General features: G+C 44.5%; 1 protein-coding gene across 1 annotated transcript in view; it reads left to right on the top strand.

Moving 5' to 3' along the window:
- The window catches only part of TXNDC11 (thioredoxin domain containing 11), a 158,342-nt gene that overhangs the window by 2,913 nt on the left and 143,793 nt on the right, over positions 1–11,636 (top strand). Inside the window, exons 2-3 of the mRNA XM_082262319.1 lie at positions 8,318–8,534; positions 9,814–9,911. Of these exons, the coding sequence (XP_082118445.1) occupies positions 8,318–8,534; positions 9,814–9,911 (315 nt within the window). The remainder of the gene's footprint in view (positions 1–8,317; positions 8,535–9,813; positions 9,912–11,636) is intronic.

The raw sequence follows: 11,636 nt of genomic DNA, 5'->3' as shown, positions 1-11,636 counted from the left end.
GATGACAGCGATGCAGACCAATTTGATGCAGTGTGCGGCGTATGGTCTGAGCACTGACAGGCTGACCCCCCCCCCCTTCAACCTCTGCAGCAATGCTGACAGCACTCATACATCTATTTCCCAAAGAAAACCTCTCGTATGCGGCCCCCGAAGTCATCTGGTCCGGCCCCCCATGCAGCTGAGTCTGTGTCTCTCAGCTGATCTGTCAGAATGGAGCCGATGCTTCCTATATAGTTCCTGCTCCGTTATTACAGTCTGAGTGAGTCACAGGCGGAGTGATATCAAATGCACTCTGCCTGTGACCAATACATGAAACATCACCTCTTCCTCCAGCGTGGCGCTGCTACACTTCTCCTAGCCAGCAGTACCAGCCAGAGCCAGCAGTACACACAGCAGTACCAGCCAGAACCAGCAGTACACACAGCAGAACCAGCAGTACCAGCCAACAGTACCAGCCAGCAGTACCTACAGCGCAGTACATGCCAGCAGTACCAGCCTGAGCCAGCAGTACCCACAGCAGTACCAGCCAGCAGTACCCACAGCACAGTACCAGCCATCAGTACCAGCCTGAGCCAGCAGTACCCACAGCAGTACCAGCCAGCAGTACCTACAGCACAGTACCAGCCTGAGTCAGCAGTACCCACAGCAGTACCAGCCAGCAGTACCCCCAGCAGTATTAGCCTGAGCCAGCAGTACCATCCAGCAGTACTCGCAGGCGCAGCACAGTACAAGCCAGCAGTACCAGCCTGAGCCAGCAGTACCCACCAGCAGTACCCACCAGCAGTACCTGCCAGCAGTTCTTTTCAAAACTTACCACCACAAAAAAGTTGACTGCGCTCCAGACTGACCGACGCAAACCTGGGAAACCTGTTGCGAGTAGCAACATCATCAATACCAGCTAACCTCACACACCTCACCAAAGAGAAGCAGTTGCAGCCATCACATTAGGGGTGAGTTAATTAAATGTTTGACCAAATATAACAGGCTAATTTTTAAGGTGATAATTTTGTACGGCCCCTAATGGTTTTATAAATACCCAAATGGCCCTTGGCAGAAAAAAGGTTCCCCACCCCTGGCCTAGACCATCTTTATGTAGAGCAAAAATTATTTTATTTTTTTTCAGATCCTCAGAGTTCTTTGCCACGAGGTGCCATGTTGAACTTTCAGTGACTAGTATGAGAGAGTGAGAGTAATAACACCAAATCTAATACACCTGCTCCCCATTCACACCTGAAACCTTGTAACACTAACGAGTCACATGACACCAGGGAGGGAAAAAAGCTAATTGGGCCCAATTTGGACACTTTCACTTAGATGTGTATTTACTTTTCTTGCCAGCAGTTTAGACATTAATGGCTGTGTGTTGAGTTATTTTGAGGGGACAGCAAATTTACACTGTTATACAAGCTGTACACTCACTACTTTACATTGTAGCAAAATGTAATTTATTCAGCGTTGTCACATGAAAAGCTATAATAAAATATTTACAAAAATGTGAGGATGACACATCAATACGTTCCATTGCTAGGTTTGCGATGTCTCCCAGCACAGTCTCAAGAGCACGGAGGAGATTCCAGGAGACAGGCAGTTACTATAGGAGAGCTGAACAGGGCCGTAGAAGGCCTTTAACCCATCAGCAGGACCGGTATCTGCTCCTTTGTGCGAGGAGGAACAGCATGAGCACTGCCAGAGCCCTACAAAATGACATCCAGCAGGCCACTGGTGTAAATGTCTCTGATCAAACAATCAGATACAGACTTCATGAGGGTGGCCTGAGTGCCTGACGTCCTCTAGTGGGCCCTGTTCTCACTGCCCGGCATTGTGGAGCTCCATTAGCATTTGCCTTTGGACACCAGAATTGGCAGGTCTGCCACTGGCACCCTGTGCTTTTCATAGATGAGAGCAGGGTCACACTGAGCATATGTGACAGACGTAAAAGGTTCTTGAGAAGCTGTGGAGAACATTTATGCTGCCTGTAACATCCTTCAGCATGACCGGTTTGGTGGTAGGTTAGTGATGGTCTGGGGAGACATATCCTTGGAGGGGTGCACAGACCTCTACAGGCTAGACAATGGCACCCTGACTGCCATTAGGTATCGGAATGAAACCCTTGGACCCATTGTCAGACCCTACGCTGGTGCAGTGGGTCCCAGGGTTCCTCCTGATGCACGACAATGCCCGGCCTCATGTGGTGAGAGTATGCAGCCAACTCTTGGCGGATGAAGGAATTGATACCATTGAGTAGCCCCACGCTCGCCTGACTTAAATCTAATAGAACACCTCTGGCACAATGTTTCAATCTATTAGTCACTGTCAGGTTGCACCTCAGTCTGTTCAGGAGCTCAGTGATGCCCTGGTCTAGATCTAGGAGGAAGTACCCCAGGACTCCATCCGCCATCACATTAGGATCATGCCCTGACATTGTCAGGCATGCATAAAAGCACAAGTCTCTTAACCAAACAGGAAGTAAGAGGAAATCCCTGCAAATTGAGGGAATTCCATGGGACCCCCTGGTCACCAGAACTAGTGCCCCCATTGGAAAATTTCCCATTTATTACTTTTCTAATCCCTCTCCACTCTATTCAAAACTAAAAAAAAAACTTTATGCTACGGTAGGCGTTCACTATACAATCAGATTGTACAGTCTCTGCACAATCAACTTCAGATTTACCTAAACTATGTAATATGAGGACCTACCTAAACAATTCATTCAATTGGTATCCAATCAGGCAGGCTCCTGCACAACCTAGTTGATGATAAATCTAAGGTGGGGCTCTCCAAGCTATGGTCCACTGGAACAATCCACAAGATTTTATCTAGCCCTCTGTCGAAAGTTGGGACTCGTATGAAGAGTGGACTTTGACAGGGACCCTAGTGGAAAAGGGGGGCTTTGATGGGCTCAAATTTATTTGGAATTTGTTTACTTTCCTTTACTTAACAACTTGACCTCCAGGATGTTAACACCCCCCCCCCCCACCCCCGCATGACCAGGCCATTTTTTTTGCAATATGGCGCTGCATTACTATAAGTGACAATTGCACGGTCATGCAATGCTGTACTCAAAATTAGTAATTTTTCCCCCTCACTTTGAGCTTTCTTTTGGTGGCATATGATCACCACTGCGGTTTTTATTTTTTGCTTTCTAAACAAAAAAAAAAGAGAAACCATTTTGAATAAAATTTTACTTTCTGTTATAAAATCTATCCCATAATGACACTAATACAGTGTTCAGTACTAAAAATATGTACTGTCACTTTACTAATGACACTGGCTGGGAAGGAGTTAAACATGCAAGGCGATCAAAGGCTTAACTGTGTGCCTAGCCAGTATTTTTGTGTGCTGTATGAGGTGCTTTTACCAAGGGAAGTGATGGATTTTTTCCCTGATTTGCATGTGACTGAATATAGAAACTTCTTACACAGGTTATAGTCCGAAGAGGAATGTGGGGGGGGGGGGGGGGGGCATTTTAAGATGAGGTTTATCTTAAAATCTATTCTTTAAGTTTCTCTGTTGTTCCAAATCATATCGTACTGATTACAAGAAAAAAAAACTTGGAATACGGTAAATGAATTAATTCATTTAAATCAAATTCATTGATTTACAAAGCTGATTTTGTTTTAAGTCCAAGAATATTTCTAAAATATACCCTTGTACTGAAAAGGTTGAACATTTGAACGTTGGTGCAAGTGCTGGATGATTAGGGGTCACATATCCCTTTTATATTTTTTTGTAGCAGTTGTCACATTTCATTTCTAAAATGATTCAGTGTGGCTGGTGCAACAACATATAGAACTTGGCAGTAAGTGCAATGGTTGTTTTGGCGTGTGGAAAATATGATATTGACACTAGAAGAATGACGTGTCAGTTCAGTAAATGTATTGGTCATTTATCAAGCAAAACGAGCGTGGCATGACCGAGCAATATGCAACAGATAGTGACAGTTTTTGATCAAAACAAGTTGATTTGTGGTGAAAAAAAAAAAAATCCATTGTACATTGTTGATGGCGTTTTCTCACACCCTGTATGCAACATGTTTTATCTACATTAGCAACTCTGGACGATCGGGTTTTTTTTTTTTTTTTTTTCTTTTCCTGTCGCAGCCAATTGACTTGTGTGATTGAAATCCTCAGTATCTATCACTCATCCATGCAATTTTTTCTAAATCTAAATACTTACCTGAGCCCAAGCTCTATCCAGCGCTGATGAGCGCATCAGCGCTTCAATTTCTCTCCTCACTTGGCAAGGAGGCAGCTGTGGAGCCAATGGCTCCTGCTGCTGTCAATCCAGTCCAGTGAGGAGGGAGCAGGGGGCAGGGCAGAGTCACGCTGTGTGTGTCAATAGATGCACGCATCCCAGCTTGGGTTCAAGCCTGCATGAGTGCCCCCATAGCAAATGGCTTGCTATGATGGTACTTGAAAGGGAGGAGGAGCCAGGAGCACCATGGGGGGAACCCCAGAAGAGGAGGGTCGCGGCTGCTTTGTGCAAAACATTGCACAGAGCAGGTAAGTATAGCATTTTTATTATCAAAAAAATTGTACCTTTACAATCCCTTTTTACGTTTTTTTTTTTTTTTTCTTGAAGTCTGGTTACAGCACAGACTGCTAGCTGTGTAAACATTTTTTAGCTTTAGGTAGAGTATATTTTTTTTAGTTTGCTGAAAATGCAACAGGAAGTGAGAGGAAATCTCAAGTGAGCGGAATTGCCAAATTGTGGGAAGTTGTCACTGGAATATTTGCCCTTACCTGTTCTGGTAACGACTACAACATTTTGGATTCCCTGTCATTTCTCTTTCCGACAGTGTTCACAGGGCAAATAGAGTGAATCTCCAAGGCAAGAATGCAGACAGTAAAGGCCCGTACACACGTACCGATCGTCGGCATACAAACGTCGGCGGACGAAAGATCTGCCGATTGTATGCGTGTTAGTATGGTGCCTCCGACAGCTGTCTGCGCACAATCCGCGGACAAAAGTCTTTCTTGCAAACATGAAAATTTTTGTCTGCAGACACCAGAACGGACGATTGTTCGCCTGTCAGTACAGAATTCGGCCGACAGACCGCAGATTTGCAAGACTGGGCATGCTCAGAAAATAAAAAACACAGGGAAAGTTAACCATTACATGACATCACTTCTGCAGTCAGCTGAAGTCTGCAGACAAAATTCTTGTGCTGTCCTTGTGCTTTCTTTGCACTTTTCAACAGACACCGACATCCCGGGGAGAAAAGACGAACATTTGTATGACGACGATCTGTGTGTGTGTGTACGGGGCTTAAGGCCTTATGCCCACTGCTTTTTTGTAAACTGTTTATCCTGACAGGAGAAATTCAGCATTCTAAACCCACCTTTTTTCAAAACAGTAGGTGAGTTTATCAGAGTTAACAGTGTTTGGAGTTTATTTATTTCATTGGCCAGAATTTTTATTTTATTCTGGCCATTGAAATAAACAAACGCTGAAGTGCTAAATTTGCCTAAGGGCTCTTTCACACGGGCGGTCCGATCAGATCCGCCTGTCAGTTTTTTTAGGCGGATCTGATCGGATCCTCCATGCAGCTCTATGGGGCAGCGGGTGTCAGCGGAGACACCTCCGCTGACACCCGCTGCCATCCGTATCCGATCCTGTGCGTGAAATCTGGACGGATGGAAACCCTATTTTTCCATCCGTTCAGTAATCGGATCGGATCTGATGAGAGCGGACAAGCGGTCCGCTCTCATCTGATCCCCCATAGAGGGCAGCGGGGGCTGAGACACCTCCCTCTCCGCTCTGCAAGTGGAGACGGAGCTGTCATCCGCCGGCTCAGCGGGGATCCCGGATCGATCCCCGCTGAGCAACACGGATCCGCCTACGGAGGCGGACTGTGTGAAAGAGCCCTAAAGTTCATGCGAGCTTATGAGTGTTTAACGGCGTTCAGCATTTTTTGTGGTCCAATTTCCCACTCCTGAACGTGATTTTGGGGCATTCAGAAAACAGCTCCTCTGCTGATAAATTGCTAAAAACGTCCATGTGTGCATGGACACCTAGGATAACTTAACACGTGAGTTTAACAGCAGCAGTGTGCATGAGACCTAATAAAAACTGACGGGAGGTCTAACACTTCCCCAATCCATCCATTGTCATCACATACAGTTTTTCAAGCAGCATTTCTTAACCTATTTAACCCAGAGGAACCCTTAATTAAAGCGGAGTTCCGGGCACAGAAGTCATTTTTTAATAAACATACCCCCGGGACAGTCAGGGCTAGCACATTCCACAATGGCTAGCCTCTGATCTGTCCCGGTTCGCACTTACCTTTTAGAAGAAATACTTACTTATAAAATTTCTTCCACAGCGTTTCTATCTCTCTTGTGGGCAGCTGAAGCTGGCGCGGTCCTCTTCTGTGTCTTCTTCCGCGTCTTCTTGTCCCAGAATGCGCCTGCACCGGCCCCTATCGTCACTTCCGGTGCGGCGCCGCATTCCTCCACAGCTTCCGGGCATCGCGGCGTCGCCCGGAAGTGACGAGCGGGGCCGGTGCCGTCGCATTGATTCCTGGGAGCGATGACGTTCAGCTCCCAGGAATCATAGCGAGACAGGAAGTGACGGGGGGAGCTGCGGCGCCGAGGGAGGAAGTACTCTGAGGTGAGTATTTACGATCTTCAATTAAAAGGTGAGTAAACAAAAAAAAAAAAAACTATCCAATTCCTTTTCAGGTAATGTCGAACTAGCGGAGGGGCACAAAAAAAAAATATCGTTTTTGTGCCCGGAACTCCGCTTTAAGTTTCAGATCCTGGGAAACCCATGATCAAACCAATTCGTTTGGGGTCAGCAGAAAAGTGCCCACTTATAGTGGTGGTCAGAATTTTGTGCTTTCAGACAGCTTTATTGATACCGTATGTATGCAGGCACCATCAAATGGGAGGTAAATCAGCTCAAGGAATCCCCTACAGCTTCTGAAGGAACCCAGGTTTAGAATGGCTGCTTTAAAGAGTCCTATCCTTATCCATTTAAATAAAGGTACAGCGCCACTAGATAAACTAACTAAACTTGCAGAGGTAAATTAGAGTCCATAGAGTCCACATAGGAGAATTGGTTCAGATGCAGAAATTATGACCGTAAATTCCAACACCAATCTTGCAAGGGAAGCTCCTGGAAATCATCACACAAAGGTAATAAAGGTTGTACCCTTACCGGAAAGTTGGACCCCCTGTTAAGGAAGGTCAACCGAGCGTGCGATAAACCGATCACCAGGAACAAACAATGCATCCAATTCTCCTCCAGTCATCCACAGGGAATCCGGAAAGGACCATGGATTCAGTAGACCTCATAAGCTCCAGAAGTACACCAAGGATGTTCCTCCAAGAATACAAATGGGGACGCACATAGTGAAGTATGTACAAATTTATTAAAAGAATAAAGGTAAAAGCACTCACATGTTACTGCTTGAAACAGGCATGTAAAAAACCAATTGGATGGCCGCGGCTCGAACAGCGTGTCTGCATGGGGGCTAGCGTGCCTGACGCGTTCCGTCCTGCTTAGGCGTTATCCTTTTTTACATGCCTGTTTCAAGCAGTAACATGTGAGTGCTTTTACCTTTATTCTTTTAATAAATTTGTACATACTTCACCATGTGCGTCCCCATTTGTATTCTTGGAGGAACATCCTTGGTGTACTTCTGGGGCTTATGAGGTCTACTGAATCCATGGTCCTGTCCGGATTCCCTGTGGATGACTGGAGGAGAATTGGATGCATTGTTTGTTCCTGGTGATCGGTTTATCTCACGCTCGGTTGACCTTCCTTAACAGGGGGTCCAACTTTCCGGTAAGGGTACAACCTTTATTACCTTTGTGTGATGATTTCCAGGAGCTTCCCTTTCAAGATTGGTGTTGGAATTTACGGTCATAATTTCTGCATCTGAACCAATCCTCCTATGTGGACTCTATGGACTCTAATTTACCTCTGCAAGTTTAGTTAGTTTATCTAGTGGCGCTGTAACTTTATGCTTTTGGTTTGATACACTATTGTACTGGCAGCCTTTCCTATCAATTAATTCTCTTTGTGCGCAGCTTTTTCTATTCTATTATCCTTATCCATTACTAGGGACATATCAGGAGACAAGTGGCAATTACATCTAAAGCTTTATGAATATGCTTTTTTTGCAGCAGCAGCAGCAGCAGCAGCAGCACTGTGTCTGCAGTAAGGCCATACCACTGTTTTATAGTGTTAGACCTTAGTGCTGGGTTAAAGCTCTGGTTTCTGGGTATAGTTTGCACATGTACCATTGTTTGGCATGCTCTATATTTTCCATTTTTTTTTCTCCTTCTAATCCCTCTCCTTCTTTTTCCAGTCGAGCTAAGGATGTCATCATGCCAGCAAGACCACCTGTGCACTTTTTCTCACATCAGACATCAGTGGTGGATCTCTTCCTTGGTCAGCTTGACTATGCGGAGTACCTTCGCCGGGAATCTGAGATAACCTTGTATTTCCTGTATGCTCCGTGGTGTGCACAGTCCATTACTGCAAGGGCAGAAATTGAGCATGTGGCTAGCAGACTTGCAGACCAGGTAATCTCACCAGTGAGTTGGGTTTGATATGTATGAATTGTTTTTAGGAAAGTCAAGTAATTTAAATCTGAGTAGTACAGGCCTGTATTATACATGTGGCTAATACTGCTTGATCTGATGTGGAATCAGTAAATTTGAGATGTGTTAGGGCCCTCACCTATTCTTTTGATGATGTGCTCAGTTGACAACACAAAAAGCTCTGTATACCAATACTCATGCCAAATGTAGATTATGGTGGTAGCATAATGGGTTTGGGTCTGCTTTGCTATGCAACATTTTATCATAAAAGAAAAAATACCTTTTGAAATTGTACATTTCATAAAATAGAACTTGGGTGATGGAAAAAGCACGACCTGAAACCTGGTATTACTCAATATCAGACGTCAACCCTTCTGTAATGGATGTGCCATAAACAAGGAATCCAGTAAATATAGATTAAGGGGGGGGGGGGGGGGAAGTATAGCCGAAGCTCTCCTTTTAAGAGACTTTTTACTGTTACCTCTAAAGTCCCACCAAGTAGGGGGTTTTTTGCTTCCAAGTTTTGACTATACTTTTCCTGTAGGTCACAGGAGTGCAGTTTCTTCTGGAATCCTGTGACCTGTTTTCAGCGGATAGTGCTCTAAAGTCCACTGTCAACTGACATCACTCAGCCGCTCCATGCTTCAGAAAGATTCCGACCGTATGGTCGGGATCCACCCAGATGCCTGGACTGGCACATGACCAAGCCTACCAGTGATAAGCTGGAAGCCTGAGCCAGCCTAACCTGCCCCCTCCACACCCCAGTGCTCTCGGTGAGGGCTAGAGGGGCAGTGCCAAGGGGGAGAACTAAGTGATCAGCAGTTCTCACTGCGGAGCTGGCAAGGGACACCTAGGTGAGTATAACATTTTCTCTTTTAACTGAAAGACTTTTGTAAGATAAATCATTTTTTTCACATTCTCTTTCTCACATTCTCTTGACATTTCCAGGAGCCTATCCAGCAGCTTTTGGAACTACCTGGTGGAGGAGGTGGTTGCTGCTAAGGATAGAGGTAGACAGAGATGTTACTAAATACAAAGAAAGGTTCTCATACTTTTTCCAGCTTAGACTATGAATGGTCAAATTGTGTGTTCAATAAGACATAAATGATTAACACTGTTTTATTAGCTTAAAAAAAATTTGTGTTTTAAACAGACTGTTTGAGGTCAGGAGAGTAGGAGGTATTCTTGCACAAATCCTGTTCACAAACGTTTTTTTTTTTTTTTTTCTGCCTACTTATGTGTTGTATTTTGGTTTCCTCAGGTACTGTTTGTGGCTGTGAACTGCTGGTGGCACCAGGGCAAGTGCAGGAAACAAAAGAGCTTCTTCTATTTCCCTGTAATTCACCTGTTTCATAAAAGGTAAGTACACAACACCTGGAACAATTTTACCTGGAACTGTAAAATGGTTTAATCATGGGTCAAGCTGTTCAGTCTCTGGGTGTTCATCTTACTTTGCATTCATATACTGAAGTTTTGATAATGTTGTCAAGATCTTTCTAAGGTATTCTGATTCCTTGGCATTTAAAAGGTTAAAGCATGCTTATGGATGCTGTGAACTTGGTATGAAATTTTTCAGCCAGTGATTGGCTTTCAGGTAAAAGTGATCCAGGCTGGCACTCGTGGTGGTTCTGTGGTGGTTCCTTGGTGTTTTGCTGTTCTGGAGAGCCCACTCTAGGGAACTGCTGAAACGTTAGGAGCAAGAGGAGAATTGGGAACATCAGTTCCCCGATCCCCACTACACCTAACGAACCTTGAAGTAATGTGTATTTTGTAACTTCCAGGTTCAGAGTTATCATTCCCTGGCTACTGTAGCCAGGGTTTCGGGTAATCAAGAATGAAATGTGCTTGATTAGCTGCAGTGAGTCTAATAGACCCCCATTGTCTCCAAAAAGAGAACCTGTCAATTGTTTATGCTACCACATAATGCCCTTGTGATGGCAATAAAGTTTTCCTCCGGCTGGCCATGTAGAGCATATGTGTTCTGGTATAGAGGGTAGACTTTAACAGCTACATGCCACACACATGCCTCTGTGGATGGCAGAGGTTTTTGCGCTCAGAGCTTGCTCCCTGCGTAGTTTCAACAAAGAGAATGAGCTGTCAAAGTAATGAGTCTCTAGTAATTGGGAGTCGACAGGACCGGATCCTGATTATGTGACTACTGTAACAGCCAATGACAGTGGTCATGTGATCAGGCAGACCTTTCCTCCCCTGGGTATAATAGCCCAGTTAAAGGTACAGTATGCTGTGAAGAGGTAAAATAAAGAAAAAAAAATTATAGTAAAAATCAAGAGCACCCTTCATCTCTTTACTCACCCAAATGTAAACTCGCAGAGTAGGGTAAGCACGTGTATGCAAACATACATTTCACCACATGTGAGATATCTCCTTGAGTGACAGCAATAATTCTTCGTTAACTCTAAATAATAACCTGTAAAGGCTCTTAAAGGGTAACTTTATTATAGCAAATTACCAAAGCATATAGTTTATACAATTGCCATGCAAGCCATATTCTAATTTTAAAGTGACATGTAGATGCTCTTTAACCTCTTCTGGACTTCCCCACGTACATTTACATTATTAGAAAGCACTTGTTAGGGACACATTTATCCCTTTAATTGCCCCTGATGTTAACCCCTTCCCTGTCAGTTTCTTCAGTACAATTACGTGCATAATATTTAGCACTGATCACTGTATTTGTGTCACTTGTCCCCAAAGAAGTGTAAAAAGTGTCTGTGTCCGATTTGTCCGCCCCAATGTCGCAGTCCTGCTATAAGCCTCTGATCGCCGCCATTACTGGTAAAAAAAAATAAATAATAAAAATTCCATGAAAATCTCCCATAGTATGTAGACGCTATAGCTTTTGCGCAAACCAATCAATATACACCTATTGGGATTTTACATATTGGCCTAAGTTAACCACTTCCGGACCGCCCGCCGACCACAGTTTTACATCGGTACTTTGATGTTAAATACCAGGGTTATGGCGGTTCTTTGTAACAGGGCTGGTGGTCCTCTTTTAAAAGGGGTCCCAGTGGCGGGTTCCCCGCGGGATAACTTTTATGGGCGGCGAGAGAGGTAGCCCCC

This window comes from Pelophylax lessonae (assembly GCF_965119305.1).
Source record: "Pelophylax lessonae genome assembly, chromosome: 6".
Lineage (NCBI taxonomy): Eukaryota > Metazoa > Chordata > Amphibia > Anura > Ranidae > Pelophylax > Pelophylax lessonae.
The sequence above is the reverse complement of the archived record's forward strand: the minus strand, read 5'-3'. Positions and strand labels throughout refer to the sequence as shown.